Consider the following 24,710-nt stretch of genomic DNA (forward strand, 5'->3'; position numbering starts at 1 on the left):
TAAGATGAATCGGCTTGTTCAGTCTAACTTTAGAAGTAAGAAAATGCTGGACAGAAATTGACCTTTATATTCTGTGCACATTTGGATCACCCCCTAAATCAAAAATTTATTGATGTGATCCTGTAACGCGATTTTTTCTTTTTTTGACCAACTTTGCCTATAGGTACAATCAACTGAATAGGGGATTTAGAAAACAGAATACTATAACCTCGCAGCCAACCGAAGATGACTTTATTTGAGCAAAATTCTTTCCATGTTGATTCACCAAGTACGCCAAGCACTTACTGCGTTACTTACCGAGAAATCTAACGATGTTTCTTGTATAATGCTCTCGTTGACCGGTTCGAATTCTGGCTCCGATAGCTGTGGTACTGTCTCTGTTGATTTATTGATTTTACTGCTCCCTTCATCGGCACCTGACGTTAAATACGACGTGGGGCTTTAGCGTTTTTTGGCATCTTAGAACCGAAACTTTGAGGCTCTTTGAGAGGTTTGAGATCTTGACAAGATTTTTCCAACGATTTCGATGCTTTCAAGGTCTCTCTCAAGTTTTTACTGAACAGCCACTCGTCTGCGTTAGTGGCACTTAATATTTCTGTGACTGATGGATTCATGTTTCAATATTTCCTGTAAACGTCTCACTTCTTTCTTCATTGAATGTTCTTCTCCTCCCCGTGAAAGATGTCTTTGATTTTCCATTATCGTTTAATAAATATCGGTGTGTTCGAAATGTATGTGGCTTTTCTTGGACACAAGAAAAAGGAATGACAATCGCAGACCAGTCCTGAGGAGAGCCGATATTATAGTGACAAAAAAAGGGCACTGGAGTAGGGTACTACATAATAATGATCTGGAGGAGGAGGCGCGAAGTACAATCACCTGTTTACTACACACAAAACACCATAGAAATAGCATTGTATCCATTCAGATGGGTATTTCATGGGGAATAAGGATTTGGCATAATTAATATAGCTATGTGGTTGGAGATGTTGCACCTGCCCATTATTCATCCCCTTTTTCAACGATCCCAGTCTTGTGTCAACTATTTATTGGTTATCCGGTAATTATGCAGTTTTTCTACTTTTCTGAAAATCGATGCTAGAATTTTTTTTTCTTAAAGTTGTTAATCGGACTATAATACGTGATATTCCGTTGCAGGAGCCTGACATTTTCCATAAAAATCATAAGTTATGGCATTTTGAATTTATTGGAAAAATGTGGTGGAATAGAGGATATTTGAATATTTTGCAGTTCACACACACAAACGCACACGCAACATACACACACGCACGTATGCGGGTACACTTGGTATATACTTCCGAAAGCCGATAACCGATTAGCCTAATGACAACTGTACACACATCGAAAGTGTCGCGAACCCACCAAAAAATCCGTACACACGTTGCGCACACACGTGTTCCAGACCTACCCGACGATCTCACACACGTGGGTCTCCAACATCTTTCGAGGTGTGTGCGTGTGCGCGCGCGCGCGCGCGCGCGCGCGCGTGTGTGTGTGTGTGTGTGTGTGTGTGTGTGTGTGTGTGTGTGTGTGTGCATGCGTGTGTGTGTGCACGCGTGTGTGTGCACGTTGTGTGTATGGGATCGTTGGGTGGGTTCAGAGCACTTTCGATGTGTGTGCGGAATCATTGGATGAGTTCAGAGCACTTTCGATGCGTGTTCGGATCAGGTGTCTGCGTATGTCTGTGTGTTTGTGTGTGCTTGCGCGCGCGCGCGTGTAGTGTGTCCACACTTTTGCGTGTTTTCACAGTTGGGATACAAGAGTATCCAAACTTTATAATTACCAACCTTGTATCATGAAATACTCAGTGCATCATATATTTATAAATCTTTTCTTTTTTTCTCATATAATATGTATGCCTAAACCTATATCTAAGTCCACAAACTTGTGTGATTTCATGTCGGCTATAAACAAACTAGGAAGTAAAAAAAAAGCGGCAAATGTTTATAAATTACGTTCTCAATTATACAAAGACCATTTGATGTTTATTGAATAAGATAGTGAGATAAAAAGTACACACGCTATATGAGTGAAAGAGAAGGCATGCATGCGACACAAGCGTTATTATCAGTTGTGATCGAATATTTCAAGCCTAACTTTCATATAAATAGGCGATCATATGACACGAGGCCCATTGGTGACCTCATGATGGAAAGTGATAAAAGAACTGCAATGGATATAGATGTGTAATAAGAAAGTCCGTGCTCAACATATCTGATGCGCACGCTTTCCCTCCAGCATCCCATCTACGTTGAAAAGAATACGCCCAGAAATATGTTACCTTCCTCGTCTGCGTAGCCATTGGTCGAGAGAAAGTAGAACCTTTCCTATTGCTTGAAAAATCTTACTAACTCTCGCGTAGGGGCATGTTGTAGGAAAAAGTCCATGAGGGAAAGTATACGCGAAGGGATTCGCGAACGAGGAATCCGTGTCCCGGCAATTCGACCGATCGATTGACCAGTTACGTTGCAGTGAGATTTTTTTGTGTCCACCCTCCCTCTACACCCGTACTACTCGCGATGCGCGCTGTTGATTCTATATCTGCCAATCTGACATAAAGGATTCCCATGTCCATATGCAAAACTAATGCTGCAAGATTGGAACGCAAGTGCTTGTATTTGTGAATTTCAAAAGTAATTTCAAACGATGTTGCTCAACGTTATGGTATTCAATATATATCGAAAAATAGACAGTTTAAATAATCTATCCTCAAAAATGTATTGCACACTGCCTTACATTTATTTATATACTGCTCAAAAGTGGATCTCCTAAGAAAACAGAAGCATGGTCGAATTCTCGTGCAAATATATTGTGTCGTTGTAATCCAATCTTTACAAAAGAATTTGTAAAATATATATTACGTTTATATGGCACTCTTATTCTGGTTTTATAGGGGGGAAAAGTAGACCAGATTGAAGCACGCGAGCACAGTGAAACACCCCTCTGGACATTCCAAATGTTTTATTCCGTATTGGGTAATGGCAAAATTTCGTGATTCGACCGAGAAACTGAAGACGTACTTCCGAAAATTATTCAATAAACGAGAAAAAAAACAATTTTCGAAAATTGAATTTTTTCCACTAAATAAAATTGGCCTATTTGATCGAGGATAAGCAGGTGTATAAGAAACATAAATATTTGACGCATATGTAATATTTATACAATGGTATTTCATTCAAGGTAACTTTATATATGCACCTCGTATGTATTGGAGGATATACTCTTAAAAACTAGGAAAATCATGTCTCTTGTTTGCTTTGATAACACTAATGGAAATGATTACAAAGTGTGCTTGATGAAACGATAGCAGCTCTACGCGTTAAATAGTGTTGTCTCAACGTATCTGATACGTGTCACCTATACAGAACGAAAAGGAACAAAGTGAAACTTGCAACATCTCCCTTGTACCATCGATAACTACCGAGGAGCTTCATTATTCCAACGAGAAAAGATATTATTTTCTTTTCTTCACAATCGGTCGAAAGTACATACTTTCGGCACCGATTTTAGTGCCGAAAGTATAACATTTCTGCGCTGTCAAAACTGCATGCGCTTCATTTGTCACAGCGAGAGCAAAGACTTTTTTCTGTATTCCGAAAGGGTTGACGTAATTATTTTTTTGACTTTTGACATTTGACGTTTGAATCGATATTGCCTACGTCTTTTTTGAAAGGTTGTGTCGTCATCTGCAAACCATACGAATAAGGTTATGTTACTCATTCGGAAATATGTTATAGAAATGTGATATTATTTCTAAGCACTATTATCCAAACAGCATTATACTGCTACAAATCCGAACGAATAACATACATTTATCCTTCCAGATAGAATCAATGCGAAGGCCAAAAATATAGTGACCAGACTGATAAAATGAATATAGTCGTTCGGAATTCCTTTTCATAAAGTAAGGTTGTGACGCGTGAATTAGCTGTTCATTGTCATCGCTTTTCCGCGATTTCGATTGATTCTCGTAATGATCTATTTTCAGGTTCATAGGAATGTAAATATTCATATAAATTATCTTTGCTAATCTTGTTTTTTTGATGCCTGCCCCCCCCCCCCCACCAATCAGCACTCGCTTCGCTCGTGCAGCAAATGTCGGGGCAGGCATCAACATATCTTCTATCGATAGATGCATATTTCGAAACGTACTTTCGACCGGCTGTAAAGAAAAGTAGTATACACCACACGGGCAGAAGTTTGATAGCCCTGAACTGCACGACAAATGCCCTCGGCTTTGCCTCGGGCATTGTGACGCACAGTGCAGGAATATCAAACTTTCTGCCCTTGTAGTGTAATATACTAATTTTCCTTTAGGAATGAAAAATTTTACAATAAATATCTCTTCTTCAACCCTTATCAGATCCCTTGGGTGAGACAATTTCTTGATTCCAAAAAAAAATCGATATCTCATTGAATATTGAGCTCTAATAAATGTTCTAAGTGAAATGATGAATTTTTGCAACTTTCCGTCGAACTAAAAATTTCCACTTTTCTCACACTCGTTCTCAAGCATGTATGAGTCCATTCCCATGTATATCAAGCAGTGAATGGAATTTTCATTCCACAAAATATGGTCCCCTGGATGGAATAGCTACGGATGGAACCCTCGGTTCTTTTGCTGTTCCCTGGAACATGAACACGCGTTAATACATGTATTTTTCGTCAAGCTTTGCCATCGTTGACGCAGCGATTTTATAAAGTGCTCCGTGTTTCAGCGACGATAAAAAAAATTCAAGCAAAATGAAAAAGTAAAAGCGAGTGAAAAGGAACCCACCCGCAGAGACGAATAGGGCTTTGTCTGCCTCTGGAATCATTTTGAATCTCTACTGGTTATGAACAGCAGTAGTAGCCCTACAAAGTACGTGCGTGTATTCATGCGCGTGTATAAAGGGTATTCTCGTAGTATTCTTGGAACCCAAAGGATCTCAATTCCTACTGAGCTAATCAAATTCGATGGATAAGATTTATAAATAAGGAGTAGAAGTAAGCAGGAACAAGCACTTGAAGAAGAGAGAGTATGAAGAAAAGGTTAGTATAATTCGAAGAATAAGGAAAGGTTCTTCAGCTGGGAGTTATTTCGTGACCGAATTTACAACATCCGTGTCGTTCGAGGGGGTCACGGAAATCTGAGTACGGCCCTGGGAGGCACTCACCTCTTTCCCCTCACCAAGTCGCGTTATGCTGCTGTTGTCCCAAACACACTGAAGCACAAAATACACGAACACATAACCAGACTTACTAGAACCCTCTACCTCTTTGTGGCCCTCTTTGGCTTGCCCGAGGAGCCACGAGGGCCGACAGTCCCCATCGGACGTATCGCACAGGGATTCTCAATCCTTCCGTTCGACCTTTCCCAATTATTAAATATAATTGCTGCTGCTCGCCTACTTATTCCCATTCTGCATATCGTACTATTCGGCATATCAGTTTTTACCAGTTTCTCGAGCGGTGTCATTTATATATAGTGCTAGAAACTTTGTAAAACGATGAAAAAGGATCATGAAAACCAGTAAATAGGGGTTATCTCATTAGTTTCATTCATACTTTCAACAAGTTTTAGTATATCTCAGACTTATCTGGATCGTTCAGTTTCATGATTTTTTCCAAACCGATGTGTAAACCATTATATTTGATTTTATTTTATATTCCTGTTGACGCTGATTTCGCTGTAACAACGTACCAAATCATTTCCGTTAATTAGATAAAGATTAATCCTGTTTGACGTCTTGTACCCAGTTAAATGCACGTATTTATTAATTTATATTGTGTTGCACTCAAATTAAATATTAAACGCGTTATGTAATCCCATCGATTCGAGATTACGCGTTTATAATATGGTAGAGCTATGCTATCATTGTATTGCTGGAGACAAGAGCCGAAGGGACGTGTGGAGCGCCCCATCTCCTTCACTCCCACTTTTCGCAGACTCGCCCCGCGATCGAGAAGCTACGAGGATCGCCGGCGACTCATGGTCCCCACCGGACGTGCCGGTCCCAGTGATTCTCAATCCAGCCAAGTACTGTATGTTCTCATCTTCTTTTTCATTCTTCTCTTTTTCTCTTCCCTTTTAATGTACATGCGTAGATAGTCGTGTTTGCGTCATCGAGTGTAGACCTGGCGTGGTCACCACCAAATGATTGTTCCAACATATATATTCGAGGGACACATGCTCGAGTGAAATGAGAATAAAGTGGCGTGAAGGAGATAAAGAGAGAAAGAGAAAGAGGCGAGCGCAGCAAAAGTAGAACCGCGCGTCACGTGCCACGAACTCGTTAACTACCCTAACGACCAGGATCCGCGTGGCGCGGCCACCGGTGGTTTCGTCAATAATTGGCTGGAGCGCGAGTGAGTTGGATGCGGGGGAAAGAGAGAGTTGAATGGCGCGCGAGAATTCGCGTTTAATAATTGATCACGGCATCACCGCAAGCGTCGATGACCCACCGAATAATAATACCGTTCCAATACGTTTAGGTTCGAGTAAAATTGAGGAGTCCTAGCATTCGAAAACGCGGGATTCAATTTGCATGGTTGTAAATTAGAGTGATTGAAATATGTGTCATAATGTTCCTTCGCCCAACCCATTATACTCAAATCCATACGTCAGTGTAAAAGAAAAAAGTACACGACAAATAAATAGTTGTGGAAAAAAGTGATGGAAGTCTTTGAGTTTTTAATCTTTTTTCAAAATTCGATTTTCAATTTAAAAAAATTCGACTACTTTTTTGAGGTATAGGGTAGTGTGTGCGTGGATTTGTGGTTTTTCGTATACTCATGAGCGCGCAACTTTAATAGTAATCTATTTAAATACTCGTTTTACCTCAATTTTCATATTAAAAATCCGCAGTCACTCAGCAGGGTTTACACCCTGCTGTGAACACAGACCGTATTATACTTAGCGGGGTAGATATATGATTCACAATATATCTCCCGAGACAGCTTGGGTTCTCTGGATAAGTTTTATTGATACCTTTTAATTAACGCAGTGGTGAACACGAGTAAAACACGGCGGCCGTCGTCTGGCATCTCGTGAAAACAACTAGTTCGGTAATTCTAATTCACTAAAGCTCACAGTTTATTGATAAGAAATCTAAATGCGGCAAATGCAATACTGATAACAACCACCCAGAGATAACAATACACTGATCCCGTTTTTCCTCTTTTATCTTCTATGGAAAATGCGAGAAAACAAAGAGGCGCCGAACGTAGTCCAAAATTAGTAGCTTTTCTTTTTTTCAAATGGAAATTCTGCTCAAACATTACTACCGTGATGTTTTTTCATTGGTTATAAGGCTTCTGTGAGAATAGTTCACCACAGGGCCTATATGCTATATAATGCTTGTGGAGAAACGAAGATTTAAAAAAATGTATCAATTGCTTACAACTTGGAATTTTCTTGCGCTTACTTATTGTACTTTCATTTACATTAATTTCTATGTGCCATATTTCCTTTCATGAATACGTGAATGAATAAATCGATATGCGAAGTCAAGAAAGGTATAGAAAAAGGAAATAAGGATGAAGCAAAACTGACACAATGTTAGCCCGCGTATCTTGCAAGATCAAAGAAGCCGCTATGAGGAGTCCTCTGTTTTTTTCTCTTTCGATCTCACTTCGTCCTCCTCTATTTTTTTAGTTTTATCCTCCTCTCACGCGTGTACCCATGACAGATTTATAAACTCAATTTATGAACGGCACAGCATATACAATAACAATCGACCTACGTTCATATCTAAAAATCTGCACAAAATACATGTACAAGTGTATACACTAGGGTGTTTCAAAAAAAAAGTAATATTTTTTTTTGCTCAACTAACTGGTTGAGAAGTTACTTTGGTTCGAAAAATGATAATCCTCCAAAGGACAGCTCTAAATAAAAATATTTAGAGGTCGCTCACGCCATGTGTAGTCTCCTATTTAAATAACATGGGAAAAACGACTTCGCCTGTTCAGAATTCTATATTTTCTCTACAAGTATTGTATTCTTTTATTTAACAGTATATTCCTGTAGAAAATTTAACGCTCGACAAAAACGGTATTTTGCTAAAAATTCCTAAACTTAACCCATCAGGAGTGATTCATGTGCAAAGATATATTTGTATAAAAGTTTATCGTTTTTCAACTATTATTGCAAAACTATTAGTTTTTCTAAAACATTTCGTAAAAAATGTTGGTAGAACATCAAGCGATGCGGTAACGGCTCGACGCCAAGTATTAAAATAAAAAACCAGCATGTTCAATTTACAGTAAAAAAATTGAACTTTTTATAATCTTTTTCTCTTTCATTGTGGATGTGATTGCCATTGTTTCTTGTCTTTCGGTTACGTAACGCGATCGCAACGCCGCGTACGGTTCGGCCACACACGCGACCGCAACGCCGCGTACGGATCGGCCGCGTACGCCGAACGCGACCTCAACGCCATGTACGGTTCGGCCGCCCATGCGACCGTAACGCCGCGTACGGATCGGCCGCGTACTTCGAACGCGACCGATCTGGATTCTATTCAACTTGACGAAACAAACAAGTGTTTATTAAATTACGGATTTATTTTTCCAATATTACGATAGTTTATCGCGATATATTACAAATATTTATTAACCTAATCGGTTAATTACAGGCTACTTATCCGTCATGAAGGAAACTATTTATTTAATTGGTGATTTAAGAGAAAATGTATGCGGAAGAAAATTGCCAAATGTGCGCGAGGTTATGTCCGTATTTTTTTATGAGCATAATTTTCATGGTCTCACAATCAAGCAAAGTGCTAGAAACACTATTAAAAAAATCGAAGAGCATTGGTCCAGAGCTGGGATCCCTACGTGTGGCACAGAACATGCTATTAAGAAAATTCTCAATATTCACAACAGTTGGACAAGATTAAAAAAAAATCGTCATCGCAAAAAATCTTCTGTACAGTTGATGAAAACATCGATTTTCAAGAAAAAATTATTCGAATTATTCGACATTGTCAAGCCCGAGGTAGAAAAACATCTTAATGATGAGCAAAGATTATTCTTGCTTAGTCAAAAAAAAATGGATCGACATAGCGTTATCAACGAAAATGTTCCTCACACGTCTTTGGATAAAGGTGAAGATAGAATGGATGCAGAAGATGGTGAGTTTTTCATTGGCTGCGCTTCCGATTTTTAATCAATATCAAAATAATTATATGATTTTTTTTCACCGTTTAAATAAATTAATGATTTCTGAAAATTTTAGTCTTTGATCAACGCTCGAGCAACAGTGACATTCTGACCAATCAAGCGTCTAGCTCAGCGTTAACATATTTCAGCCAAGCGTCCAGTAAAGTTTCCGACTTCGCGAATGAAATTGTTGAACGAAAAAAAAAAGCGAAAACTGACATTATGACGCCGGAACTTGCCGCCGCTCTCGATCGGGGAAACGTTAGTAGCAGGAATGCTATTTTTATAATAGCCGCGATCCTAGCGAGTTTGGGAATTAATGTCGAAGATGTCAATTTGAGTCATGCTACCATACATCGGAGTCGTATTAAATTTAGAACGAACATTGCTCAAGAATTGAAAAAAGATTTTCAAATTGACAATCGTTACGTTGTACATTGGGATGGCAAGATACTTAGTGACATTGTTGATGCAAAATTTGTAGACAGACTTCCGGTTGTTTTATCTGCCGGAGATGCTGATCAGCTACTGGGAGTTCCAAAAATGGCTAATGGAACCGCTAAGAACCAAGCTTCGGCTATCATTGATACATTAAATCAATGGAATGTTAGTTCTCATGTTAAAGCAATGTGTTTTGACACGACAGCTGTGAACACAGGTAAAATTTTACATTTGTGGTACAATTTCAATTAAAACATTTATTTTCTGATTTTCCTTGTATAATAGTTATCTACCTAACAGGTATTCATAACGGTACATGTGCTATACTAGAGAAAACATTTGGTCGAGAATTGATTTATTTACCGTGCCGCCATCATATTTTTGAAATCATTTTGAAAGCCGTTTTCGACAAATACTGGCCTGCACAAAATGGTCCCAATATACCGATATTTTCGAGGTTCAAAAATATTTGGAATAGCATTGACCAATCGAAATATAAAAGTGGTATGGCCGATGAAACTGTTGCGAATGTTTTAGCAGAAAAACGACACGAGTTACTCGTTTTCATCAATAATCATCTGCAGGTAAAGGTCGTTGACTGTATGCAATGACTTAAATTAAAATTGATATTGCAATTATCCATTGTTTTTACCATTAGGTGTCTCACTCCAGGGATGATTACAAAGAGCTTTTGCAATTGTCAACCATTTTTCTCGGAAGTGGCTCAGTTTACACATTCAAGCGTCCTGGAGCAATGCATCATGCGAGATGGATGGCAAAGGCGATTTATAGTTTGAAAATTTTCATGTTTAGAGACGAATTCAAACTTACAGTTCGGGAAACAACCGGTTTGCGAGAAGTTTGCATTTTCGTAATCCTTTTTTATATTCGAGCATGGTTCACGGCAACTTTTGCCGTAATGGCACCGAACAACGATTTAAACCTAATGCAAGCGTTGCTTCAATATCAAAGGATCAATTCATCCGTCTCGCAATCGGCTCTTAGAAAGATGACTTCTCATTTGTGGTATTTAACCGAAGAGCTAACTCCGTTATCATTATTTGACGATAGTGTTTGCGTAAAAATTAAAAAAAAAATAGTTGAAGCTATAAAAAATCGAGAAGGTTCAATAGTACAGTCTAAACGGTACAATATTCCAGAGAACCAAGTGGAATTGTTAATGCATCGAGATATAAGCGACTTTGCTTCAAAAAAATCATTGTTATTGTTTGAAAAATTCGATTTGTCGTACGACTTCCTTGACGAAGACCCAGAACGATGGAGTGACAATGGAAGCTTTAAAGAATGTTCAGAATTTTTTAGGAAGCTGAAAGTGACAAATGATGTTGCTGAACGCGGTGTCTCATTAATAGAAGAGTACAACAAATGCTTGACTAAAGATGAGGAGCAATACCAATATTTGTTACAAGTTGTGCAAAAACATCGGAAGCGCTATCCCAACTGTAATAAAAAAAATCTTGTAGTCACCGGTAGTCGTTTTCATGATTAAAAGCCATTGAAAGTGTATTTTCGTGTAATGGATTATTTTCATAGACCTCTTACTTCTGAAGTATGGCTCACATGAATCCTTCTTGCCAATTAATTCGATGCAAATGAGTGCTTTACATAAAATGTTTTCATAAATTTTGTGGTAAAACCGATAGTTTTGCCGTAATAATTGAAAAACGGTAAAATTTCATACAAATACATCTTTGAACATAAATAACGTTTTATGGGTTGGATTTAGAAATTTTTTGCAAGAGACCTTTTTTGTAGAGCGTTGAATTTCCCATAGGAAAACACTGTTGGATTAAATATTACAATGTCCGTTAAAAAGATTTAAAGCTCTGAACCCGCAAAGACGTTTTTCCCATGTTATTCAAATGGGATACTACACACGTCGTGAGCAACCTCTAAATTTTTATATTTAGAGTTATCCTTTAGAGGATTATCTTTTTTTGAACCAAAGTAACTTCTCAACCAGTTAGTTCAGCAAAAAAAAATATTACTTTTTTTTTGAAACACCCTAGTATACACACCTTTGCGATGACTACTAAACCTACCTAGTTTCTGACACTTCTGCTGTCAAATACTGGCCATTTAAGTCACCTTGTTCAATGCATTATTGTCTACACGTATGCGAACACATTGATAGATTCTTGGTCAAGCTCGTTACAATATCTGCTTTATCTTTGCTTGTAATTGCTCTGATGGGCATTTTTAGACTTTACGGTATCCGCATGTAGAAAGCCCAGAGGCAATAAGAGGGCCAACTTCTATTGCTTACACTCTTGTTACACTTTATCGAAGATATTAAAATAGTTTTATCTGTTGAGCTCGCTAAACAAGCTATGCCAATTTTGTTTTATCAGCATTCTTTTTTTTTTTTATCCTTTTACTCTATTCTTAAGACAGTTTTCTTCGTTTACTTGAGGAAGTTAAGGCATTAGAATGAAAATGATGTCATCGCTTTTAAACCGATTGCATTTTATAAAGTGAAGTGTAAAAAAAAAATCAGTTAAGTTTTCAGACAGTTTAGGAGCGTCGTTGCTGAGAAAAATCAATAACAATTTGGGCCAAATAACATGTAACCTTATGGAAGTCAAGACACATTCAGTGGTATCTCCGTAAAAAATGATGCGAAAATTATGAAATTTTTCGAGCAACATGATCGCAAAGTTTGCTGAATAATTTCAATTTTTTTAAGATTAATTAGGAGATTTGCTGAGATTATATTAATAATAATCTGTTTCCCTTGCAGTTTTTTGAGGCTAGGATCGTCACCGTGCGTGTTTTCGACTGAGCTTTCATCAATTTTTCGTCTTTTTTTCTCCGATTCTTCTTTAAAGTGTATGCAACATTGCCAAACTGTAAGCTGGCCTAACTTTTGAAAGATACCGGTCATAACTTTTGGGTAAAAAAAATGACTGTACGGCCTCAACTTCCTTAAGCATTTTACTGCATTCGTCACATTTCTTCTATCATGAACATTAGTGCAAATATATTTTCACAATTTTGTTAAACGTTATTTACGCATGCGATACAATAAATAGATTCATGACAGCGATTCGAATGTTGAAAGAGGTTTTAATAACCGTCATGCCGATTCGGAGGATATAATCAGTGGATAATAAAGAAAGAAATATCTATGAAACAGCTCAACATAAGGATAAATGAATTTTCCGTTCGTTGAAGGTATGGTGTACCAAATCCTTCAAAAAATATCGGTGTAATTCATCGAAAAACTGATGATGAGAATATCTATCGGAAAAAACATTTCGAATGTTTTATGCCTATCTTTTCATCACATCGATGTTTATCGTTCAGCGAATGGCAATATTTTTTCCTTCAATTGTTATTTGTTTAATAGCCGAGTGCGAGTTGAAATGCGATAATATTTCCAGACGGTAGCTGCTACGCCATTGCTAACGTTCCTCGAGGGCGCCCTTCTTTCCCTCCTGTCTACTTCACCATACTTTCCTTCTCCCTGGCTAACCGGCTTTTTGGGCGAATTTTATTATATCGGGTAATAGGTTCCTGCTCTCCTTGGGAACTCTCTGTTCCGTATCTCTAACGAGACTCAACGAGAACGATGAGAGTATGAGAGTAACAGTATAACAGCAAAAGATACTGCACAGAAAAAAAGCGAAAAGAGCATCGTATTCAACTGCGCCCGCGATCATTACTTTTTAACCAAACTTCTCGTTACGATGTTCTTTAAATATTGCTGCGTTAGGTTTCTCCATAAATCGAACCTCATTTAAATAATCGTACTTTTAGACATGCACACGTATCAGACATTGAATGTGTATATAATCGTTACCGGTAGCCGGGGTGTTACTCTCATTACTTTTTCATTTTCAATAAATGAAAATATTCAACATCTGGTTTTTTACTCGACTATGGTGCGCTCAAAAAGAGGCTCATATGTTTCGTTCGGCCCTATTTTTAGTGCCCATTACAAACGCTCTAAAGCTAAAACGGTTCGACCGAATCTCAAAAATCAGCACTGTCGGATTTATCTTTCGGTATAACACGAGTCCAATGCAATTCCTAATAATCAACGAAATATTTTAGTTCACTCCTAACATGTCAATTTTTTACAATTTCATATTGTAGTCATTCTGAGTGATATAAGAGTCGACTGAGTTCTGTGATCAAGCAACTTTCGAATAGTATTCGGATTAGTGTTAACGATGATTATTATTATTTCCGATTAAAAAAATTATAATAAACATAACAAAAAAATATCACAAGGAGAAACTTGTCAGTTTTCTCCACATAACTCATGTGAAATGGCAAATATTTTAGATTAACTTGAATTTGTGCCTTTGTCTGTTTCAGGTAAGTCTCTGACTCGTTAAACATTTGTCATTTATCGCAATTGTATTTGCCGAATCATCAATGTAAGTATGCAGCCGAAATATTATGTACATTATATATCTCAAGTTCATATATATAAATTAATCATTCAGTTGATCGAATAATACAATTATTAGCACTGTAATTTATTGGATGTCACACGTAAATTCGTCTAGGTTAGAACAGATATTTATAAATACGTATTATCGAAATTTTGGATAATTTTTTTCTGAAAAGTTATATTACGATAATCAGATGTCTCAGTAGTTTCCTGAATTTTTCTTACGGAAAATCTTCAAATGCAAGGCACCGTTCGAAATAAATTTATAGTCAGCTCTACTTCTGAGATTTTTTTTCAGCATGATTCAACGTTTTTTTGTTGAATACAAAGGAAATGGAATATTAATTTTTTTTCGCACATTTTTATACATAAATGGGACATTCCACGCCAAAAAGAACGGTTTGAAACATTTTTATTTTTGAGTTTCTCAATTTTTTGATATATTTGAATATCTCTTTTCATATAATTGAATTTTCAAAAAGCTTGTTCTGTTTTTGGTTTCTTATTCATAACATTCTTATTATATTGCAAAGTCTCGTTCTCGATGATAGTAAATAAAAATATTGTAGTTTTTTAGAGCATGTGATAATTTTTTTCTAAGATGTAAATAATTTTACTATCTTATTGTTTAAATTTTTATTATTTAACAAACACAACTCTTCTTTTTTTTATTAGATCGAATTCACAATTGCACGTGCGAATTCTTCATTGGGTACCTGAATAGGTTTACAAAATTTTTAAAATGTCATGGAGCCTTCTGTCCATCCAGTACTTCTTTTGATTGTAGCGATATCCACCCCTCTACAATGAACAATAGATACTGCTGTATGTCTGGTACTATATGCCGCGAATTGTTTTGTATTCATACCAGCTTTACCCAATTCTTCATCCAATGACCAATAGGGACGTCACTGCTTTATACAGTTTAACAGAAGAAAGAAGTAAATTATTTATATTCTTATTTCCTAACTCTCTAGTACGATCTAAATACTCTAAAACCACAAAAGCCACACATAGCCCCGATCTCTCTTTAAATTTTGGAAATATTAATTCTGGTTGATATGCACCAGGTCGCGAAGTTTTAATTAAATTAAATCAGTGATCTTTATTTTTATGCCATCTGTAGATCTCTCAATATTAAAGAGCTAATAAAAGCTAATAGAGTGGCAACTTTGTCTCCTGCTTCGTTTAATTTCAACTCTTTCAGCGGTGGTAATTTCTTGAGAAAATTAAACACAGGAGTAACATTCCAAGTCGTGGCGTATTTGGGTTTGGTGGGATTTTGTTTGTAAACGTCTTTGAAAAATCGTGGAATTAACCCATTTTCGTTGATATCATAGACCGATATTAATGAAATTGCTGACCTTCGTGTATTTAAGGAACTATAACTAGCATAATTATGCAATTTTTCAGTCAGGAAACTGATTATGCTATAAGCTTGAGCATTGAAAATGTCTAACTTTATGTTTATCAGAATAATCCCACCATAATTTTAGACTACTCATATTGTTTAAGAGTCGATTCTGCTATAGAATTAACCATCACCCGTATTGAGTCTTCGGTAATGCCTCTCTTTGAAAATGCACTCCTGTTAATTTGCCTACCATCAACGAAAGCTGGGATGCCAGCGGATGTATTTTTTCTCTGAAAGGAGTTTTTAACAGAGAGTTACTTGGTTTGAACGTTATTGTCTGTTTAGATAGTAACGAAGTGAATAAGGGGTACCACGGTTGTGTGGGCCAGAAAGGAACTAGTAGTACGCCTGTTGCTTTATCGTTGATAAGTTTTTTAAGACACCGCAGAATATACTAACACTTATAGGTAATTTAATTATATTTGTACTTGGAACCCAACAATAAGTTGTTGAATATGGAGTTAACATCTCGGTTTTATAGATGGTGCAATCTATTGCAATTGGAAAACATAGTGTGATGTAGATGGTAATGAATTTTAGGATCCCATTGTTTTTCTACATGATATGGGCACAAATAATCAAAACGGTTCAATTTGCATAAATTTCGAAATCGTCCCGAGGTAAGTTTTAATCCCTTGGAAGATGCTTTTCTAATTTTAATGGATCCCAATATGTACGAAGCCGAAAGATAGACTCTATATGTAACAGAATTTGTATTGTGTTCCAAATCAAAACGCATGAAACTTACTGACTTAAAAGTCATCGAATTCAGGTTACCAACGCAAAATCGATCGTGGTGCCTTCCGTAGGAAAGTGAATTTATATGTAGTATATATGATCGTTGCCACGTTTCAGGCGCTTCACTCGTATTCTACCAGATTTCTTCATGAGTGTTTATTGAAATCGCGATTAATAAATTCCGTAATGAGCAGTGAAGTGGTGTGGATCTGGCTCTGGTCTCTTCTCTGGGCTCTATTAAGTCTAAAAGACACCTTGACGTATTTTCAGACTTTTCTGAACATCCATTTAATAAAAAAGAAAAAATCAGAAAAGCGCCCTTTTTAAAAAAATATTTAAAAATTCCCAAAAATCGGTAATTATATGCCAAACATTTTAAGTTATTACCCATAGTGAAAGTATGATTTTTTCTGTGTTTATGACCTATTAAGGAAGTTGAGGCATTAGAACGAAAATGATGTCATCGCTTTTAAACCGATTGCATTTTATAAAGTGAAGTGTAAAAAAAATTCAGTTAAGTTTTCAGACAGTTTAGGAGCATCGTTGCTAAGAAAAATCAATAACAATTTGCGCCAAACAACATGTAACCGTATGGAAGTCAAGACACATTCAGTGATATCTCCGTTAAAAATTATGCTAAAAATATGAAATTTTTTGCGCAACATTAGCAAGGCTTGCTGAATAATTTCAATTTTTTCAGATTAATTAGGAGATTTGCTGAGATTATATTAATAATAATCTGTTTCGCGTGCAATTTTTTGTGGCTAGGATCGTCACCGTCCGTGTTTTCGACTGAGCTTTCACCAGTTTTTCGTCTTTTTCCCCCAACTCGTTTTTAAAGTATATGCAACATTGCCAAACTGTAAACTGGCCTAACTTTTAAAAGATACAGGTCATAACTTTTGGGTAAAAAAATGACTATACGGCCTCAACTTCCTTAACGTTAAAAAATTCCGAAAAATATCGAGAAACACTCGCACTCCAGGACAATAGTCAAATATTTTACCTAAACCTAAAACTAATTTTCTTCACAATTTTCGAATAATCAAATCAATATTATGGACCTTGATCACCTAGTAGTTACAAATTCACTATATAATATACGATTATACGTACAATATTCGAAGTTATTACACCGGTCATGGAAGGATCGAAAGGAACTTATTTTGTTGAACGAGCAAACCAACGTTGTAGCAAGAAAATTGCAATGGTTTTATATTTCAGTTAATGGCCGCTTAAGCTAGTCCGGCGTGGTGCTCACTGCGGCAAACCCAGATGTACTAAGGTCTTTGTACAAAATAATTCAAAAAAACAAATACCACAATATATTGAAAATTAAAATTGAAAATTGAACAAAAATATGCCATTCTTTTTTTTTCAATTCTAAAAAAACATTTTCCATGACCGGTGTAATAGCGTCAAATATTGTACGTATAATCATATATAGAGAATGTGTAAGATCTAGCTGATTTGGTCCATAATTTTGATTTTATTATTCGAAAACTGTGAAGAAAATTAGTTTTAGGTACCAAAATATTCAACTATTGTCCCGTATATATACGACCGCATATAATCCGCATAATCACCGATTTTTGGATTTTTTTTTAGATTTTTTAAAAAAGGGGATTTTTCGGATTTTTATTCTTTTTTTTAAATAGCTCTTCAGAACAATCTGAAAATACGTGAGGGTGTCTTTTAGACTTAAAGTATAAATATAAAAAAAAAAAAATAATCAAATTCGCGGAGGTAAGAAAAAGTCCGTCGGTCTCACATGAAATACCTGATGTACAATTTATTATAAAATAATCTTTGATAGCGGCGCAAAAGGTTTCATGGCTTACAAAAATATTGTAATTAATTGAAAATAAATAAAGAAAGAGTGGTGACAAAAATCGGCACTTATAATGATTTAGAGAAAAAAAATAGTTTCAAATTTTCGAAAATAGAAAAAATTTTCTTTTGTAGAGCCTACGATTGGATTGGTCTTAGAACTTGTTTAAAAAAGAATAATTTGAAATGGAAATATTTCAAAAAACCGAAAGATCCACTCCCTTTTAATAACGGCATTTAATATTCTGAAACCCAAAAATTTCAATCGAAAATACGCCAACTATTTTGTTAGTATATTTTTCTCGATAAGGGCCATTTAAATTAAAGATTTAAAAAATAACTTAAATTTGATTCAGTGTCAACAAAGTTATAAATAAGAAACCAAATAAAAGAGCGATTTTTTTTAATTCGATATTCTTTGGTCAATTAATGAAAAAAATCTCAATATTTGACAGAAAAGCTTTTTTGAGAGATCTTCAAATGTATAAAAAAATTGAGGACGTCAGAAATAAAAAAAATTCAAACCGTCCGGTTTGATGTGGAACGCCCCATTCATATGTATGCATAAAATACCATGTATGAAGGAGCAGATTCAGTTGATAGAAGCTAAGCACTTACGGAATATCTATAGTCGCTCAAAGAATATTCTGCTTGTGGCTGCAATGCGCCTAATTCGAGACTGCCCGTCGATACGTCCATATGCACAGGTCCATACTCACAGGTACATCCTATACCTATAAATATTTGAATATCTATGTGTACGTGTGGACGTTAGTACATGCGCGCATAGGCGCGTGTGTGTACTCACGCATTATTTTTGAGAACCGCGTGACTACGAGATACATGGTAAGACTTGATATATTGTGTTCACCCTAGTGAGAAAACCAGAGAGCTCCTGTGCTCAGCTAAACGGCACACTTGTCTCGTACAATAGCGTATACATATCGTTGCCGGCTCTGACTGTGGCTGGTGAGTACCAGCGACCAATAGCAAACAACCCTGATATATATATATATAATATCTACGGATATGAAGCTATAAGCAGAAATAGTAATGCGTGTGCTCGAGGCCGCGACCGACCCTTCTCATCCACCCTTGTACAATAGTTCGCTGTATATTCCTGCCGGTCTCCTATATGTGTCTATTAAATATAAATATGATACGCGTGTAATAGGACAGCAGTTAAAAGAGGCGCGGTCAGCCCCATTCACACCCCATCAATCGTACATGATCTTCTTTCTTCCTTCCCCATATGTTTTATGTATACCGTTCTTACCTCTCTCGCCCCTTTTCATTATCTTTTGCTTTTCTCTTTTCATTTTTATATGTGGTTTGTCCTTTTTTCATACTCCATCAAATCATCAAATTTACCGGTGTCCACTCTGCTATCGCGCACTACTTTTTTTTATTGGTTTTGTCTGATATACGATCTATCATACAAATTTCTGATCAGTAGTCGGAACATGTTTACCAAGAAATACATATGAGTCTGGAGACTAGTATATAGATTCGGGAATAATCGAGCACAAAATGGCAGATTCGTAAAATCTCGTACGCGTTCACGGAAAAACATTAAAAAAAAGAAATAAACAAAAATTTGGTTTATTATAACATTCGTGAGCGAGACACATCTTTGTTATTCGTATAATAACGTTTTATTCGTTAAAAAATCATTGTTAACTGTTCCCTTGTTAACGTTATGATTTTTTACGGTCTAATGGTAATGCATCCGGAAAATCCTTGGTGATTATATTTTTGCAGTCTTATGTCTGATAGTAATTCTTACTGAAGGATTTCATAATGAATTTTACACTTTGCAATAAGATAACGTAGTCTTGCAGGTTGTCATCGACCTCTAGAATAAAGAATGAACCCATAATCACTTTCATTTTTTATAAAAACGATTGTGCAATGTGCGCTCAATCTTGATAACAAAACAAAGCGGTTGCATAAACCAAAATTTGTTCATTATCATTGTATTTCACGTCTTTCACGTGTATCAAAATTTTCACACGAAAGCTTTTATACATCTAAAAAAGTGTACAATATCGAAAATTTGTTTTAATAATTTTCATATTGCTCGACTGTGAAAATTCATATCATAATTTGGCAGGTAGTTGAAATTTTCGATTTATTATACAAAATATGATTTTTTAAAAAAAGATTACCGATCTGTTACGTGCAGTGAACTATTTGACCAAAAATTAAAATCGAAAATATTTACGGAATGAAGTAGTGTTCGTCATACAAACACAGAGTTACGTCAACATTAGACAAGGGTAATACAGGTATGATTTCGAAGCTGTGTGATTTCGAAGTGGTAGTGATTTTCCATAGATTTGAGTCACTGTGATTGACGCAGGTTTTATTCTTTTACTTCACTAAGTTTGTTATATAGCGTATAGTTACCGCAATCGATAAGTACATATGGATAGATCTCGTCGCAATATCATATACTATAACAGTAAGCGAATGAAATGGTGGTCGGTAAGGCAGAACGACTCTTCTGACGCCCCTCGAATATGAGTATAATATCATTCTTTCTCTCTCATTCTGCCATTTAGTTTTTTTCTATTCCATCCTTCTCTCTGCTCGGCCCTTCTCCACTTTCATAATGATTTATCAATTGAGCAGGCAACCCCAGAGAGAGAACCGGTGTTGAAATATTATAAGATCACTTCCCCATGGCTTACCCTAATATTATCCGTTTCATTGTCTCTCTCCCTCTCGTCCCTTTCACAATAGACTTTTTCGGTGTAGCGTGTTTTCAACTCAACCTGCATCGACACCCTTCTCATCCCCATTCGCTCGCTCTTTGTCTCCTTTACTTGTCCGTTGTTAACACAACAATAATGATTTAATTGCGATCTAATCGGCTAAAATTTCAATCTTCACGATCAATGGACACCTCTCAATGTTATGATAGAAAAATGCAAATCATTATGACATATTAATTTGCGCGGCGAGAACAAACATAGAAACACCTAATATATTTATTATTTTTATTCCACAGCTTGCATTATTTGTAGAATAAACCACATCATTTTGTTCAATCTTGGCTTCATGATCCCTACGATTTAATATTGATATTGAACATATTTTGCAATCGAAATAATACGATTTGGCCATTGAAATAAAAATGAAAAACAATTTTGTTGCATCGTGTAATTACTTCATTTGATTGAATATTCATTTATGCGGAACACAATAACTTGGTTCAATTAAGCACTTTTTTGTAAGTGAAAATAACTTCGAGTTATCTTCGAAATATTTTGTTGTCCGTATCGAACGAAATATTTTGGTCGAAAAATGAAAATTCATGTTTCAGTTCGAATCGATTAATTTGGGTTGAATTTCTATAGCGATTGATAAATATTTTATCTTCTTGCCTTCGAACAGTTTTGCAAGCGGTATCCATTATTTTCTTACAATTGCTTTTGCCGGGGAGATTATTGCCGTTGGTTTCGCATATGATAAACTCACTTCACATATGATAATAAGTTTTTGGTTGTCCTGTAGATCGTAATGCTCGACCAGAAATTGTAATGTGTTGTGTGCGGATCTGAATCGGAACTTAAATCGAGCAAGGGGGACTAGCGTCGGTGACGCACAAAGGGTCGAACGTTGGGCGCGAACGACCGTTCGCCATTGAAAAAAAAAAACAAAAATAATAAATCTGACTAGTATTGATAAACTTGCATATCAGGAATCTAATGAATCGCAGCAGGATAGCAAACAACAAGATCGATTTTTAGAAAAATAATGAAAATAAAGAAAAAAAATGGATGATATAATTGAAAAATTGCATGTCCTACGGATTACTCTACAGAGGAACACTGCGCAATTTATATTCGATCCGATCGCGATACGGTAATTCATTGAACACTTTTTTGACTTCAAAGTTCAAACAAAATTTAGTCGCGTAGGGTATATATTTTTTTCAAATAAATGTCATATATCGTTATGAACAAACAAAGCAATTGCTGAATACTCAACAAACAAACAAGAAAGTTGGTTACGATTCGGTTAACAGATCGTAATAATAATTGGTGGTTCGAAAAATGAAAAAAAAGTTGTTACCATTTTCCTTGATAATTTCAATTCAAATGCGGCAGGCTAGAATTTCTTGCTTTTAGGCTTCGTTTCCACTGTACATATATGCTTTTTTTCCGTGGTGTTGTTTGTCTACACTAATTTTGAAGAATAAAGGGAAATTCTCAGCTGGATAAAATAAAGTGACCGAAGCGTAGTCTTTTGCGCACTCGTGTGCTGCTTTTTCCAGTTGAACCACCCACGAGAAAGAAAACGCGCAATCTTGGTCCAATTAGAAATGAAAGGGGTGCGCGCGCATGTTTGCCATGACATCCCCCTCGTTAGCTATAGTTTCGTTCATCCTTAGAGATAGAGAAAGGACATTGCTCGCCCTCACTGCAACTTCACTACCTCTCATTCATACATATTTCTCTCTAAAGCCATATCAAGAATACACGTCATCATATAACAGCCATATTATAGCAACAACGACACTGCTAATCGTCGGATTTTCATGCGCCGTAGGATGTATTCGTTTATCACGCAGGCTGTCTTTACTTTTCAGAGTAGACAATTATGGTGTATACCGTAACGATTTTATATCGATAGATACGTCGTTATACACGAGCTACTTGTAAATAAGGAGCCGGTACGGAAGATAGCGAGCCACGCGCGATATTAGTTTTACTGATGATAGTAATAACAACAGCAACAACAACAACAACAACAACAACAACAACAACAACAACAACAACAACAACAACAACAATAATAGCAATAATAATAATAAAAATGACTACCTCATACTAAACTTGCTTCCATAATAGAGAGAACTCCATTTAGTATACGTGTTTTTGTTAATTCATCCTTTAATCCGCATGAATGGGTTATTTTTAAATTACTCGATTTATTTACATACATTTATTGGGATTGTGAGTATTTTTTAAAGTAAATTATGATTGAAATTCAGTCCGCGTTCCTTCGATCACTTGTTTTTTTTCAAACCCGATTTTAATCAAGTTTTCTTAATTGCGCTATCTCACATGGAATCAGTTTCATTTGAATCCAATGAAACTTCTACTATTTTCCTACTCATACACATAAAAATGTATTTATTAAAAAAACATATATATTCTCAAAAAATTACTATGTTCGTACGAATTAATAAATATTACGATATACTCCTATAGTAGCACGATAGTAGTTTTTACTGGAATTTTTTATCCAAATATTTTGTCAAGTTGAAACTTTTGGAAAAAAATTTATTTTCCATCATATAATAAATAGGTTCATAATTTTTTTTTCTCAAAAAGCTTCAACTTAAGAAAAAAATTTTATGAGACAAAAAATTTTTAGCATCATCCAAAGGTTACATGTAATTTTTTGTCAGAATTTTTGGAATTTTTCAAAAAATTGTAAAAATTAAAAAATACAAAAATAGTTAGAAAATTTTTGAAAAAAATCACACGTATTCATTAGATGATTCTCAACATTTTTCGTTCTGTAACATTTCTTTGTCAAGTTAAGACTTTCGAAAAGAAAAATCATGCAAATTTACATCATCCTGTTTTGCAAAAACTGAGGGAGAAAAAAGTGTTTAAAACCATTGATTTAGAAAGGTCAGGCATTAAGGACACCTTTACTAGCAATAACATGGTTATTTGAGTGCAGCAACAATAACAAAAACCGATTTAAAGAGAAAGAAAGCGTTTAAAAATCTAGACTTTTTAATTAAAAACACAAAAATAATCAAGATTTTGAGTTAATTTTACAAAATAAATGTCAGATTCTGAAAGAGCACCCTCAAAAACTCCCATATCAGATTTTGAAGAATTTTTCGTTTGTTCCTCAATTAACCCTCTCAGACCGAGACCTATTTCGCGTTGACGAAAATGATTCCCTTCATAATTTTATCTCAAAATACTTTCTAGTTTCCGAATCCATTGTGACATTTCGGTTTTTTTGTTGGGAAATATGAATTTTGGAATGTTCGCTGCGCGCAGCACCAGGTTCTTGGGGAGCAAAATCAGGAAAATTTACGAATGAATCTAGCACCGAATACCTTAAATACATCATATTAGCTTCCCTTTGAAAGGAAATAACGTTTGGAGTACGAAAAAAAAATGTATACCCGCTTTTCTTTTGCGATAACTAAAGCACCTTTTCACACAACACCAGCTCAACATGAAACGCCGACTTCATATTGATATTTCGATGAGTTAAAGCAGTTTATCTCTTGGTTTAGGAGTATCTAAGGTGCAATCTAACCTTGCTTCATGGAAATAGGCAGTTAGAACCCCGACCTTACTGACCGATGCAGTTTTATTGGGCCTGGAAGCGCGTGTTGCATAGAAGCAACATACGGTCCGAGAGGGTTAAAACAGTGTACCTGAAATTGTGTGTCCAAAAATGTCATTTTGCGCATTAATGGGTTAGTAGGGTGATGCTATACAACATTTTGAGGGTAGGAGTTTTGGAAATTTTTTCCGTGTAGCAACATGCTTGTAGAGTAATTTCTGAAAATTTTCCAAACGTATTGAGGCCCATAGTAAAATCGTTACCATAATCGCAGAAAAATTCCATGTATTTCAAACGGAAAACTTCAACTCCCGTGGTCGAGGCATTGTTTTAAAAATCTGAAAAAAAATTACAGCATTACTTTTTATG

The 24,710-nt window shown here is 35.9% G+C and overlaps 2 protein-coding genes across 2 annotated transcripts in view; both read left to right on the plus strand.

Moving 5' to 3' along the window:
* Positions 1-24,710, plus strand: part of LOC122408229 (protein pangolin, isoforms A/H/I/S-like) — a 222,044-nt gene that overhangs the window by 96,673 nt on the left and 100,661 nt on the right. The gene's annotated exons all lie outside the window — the stretch shown is intronic.
* Positions 9,085-11,133, plus strand: LOC122408224 (uncharacterized). The gene is made up of 4 exons (XM_043414874.1): positions 9,085-9,137; positions 9,242-9,823; positions 9,907-10,190; positions 10,265-11,133. Exons 1-4 carry the CDS (start codon positions 9,122-9,124, stop codon positions 11,114-11,116), a joined length of 1,734 nt encoding a protein of 577 aa, XP_043270809.1. The 5' UTR covers positions 9,085-9,121; the 3' UTR covers positions 11,117-11,133.

The sequence above is a fragment of the Venturia canescens genome, chromosome 3, assembly GCF_019457755.1.
Source record: "Venturia canescens isolate UGA chromosome 3, ASM1945775v1, whole genome shotgun sequence".
Lineage (NCBI taxonomy): Eukaryota > Metazoa > Arthropoda > Insecta > Hymenoptera > Ichneumonidae > Venturia > Venturia canescens.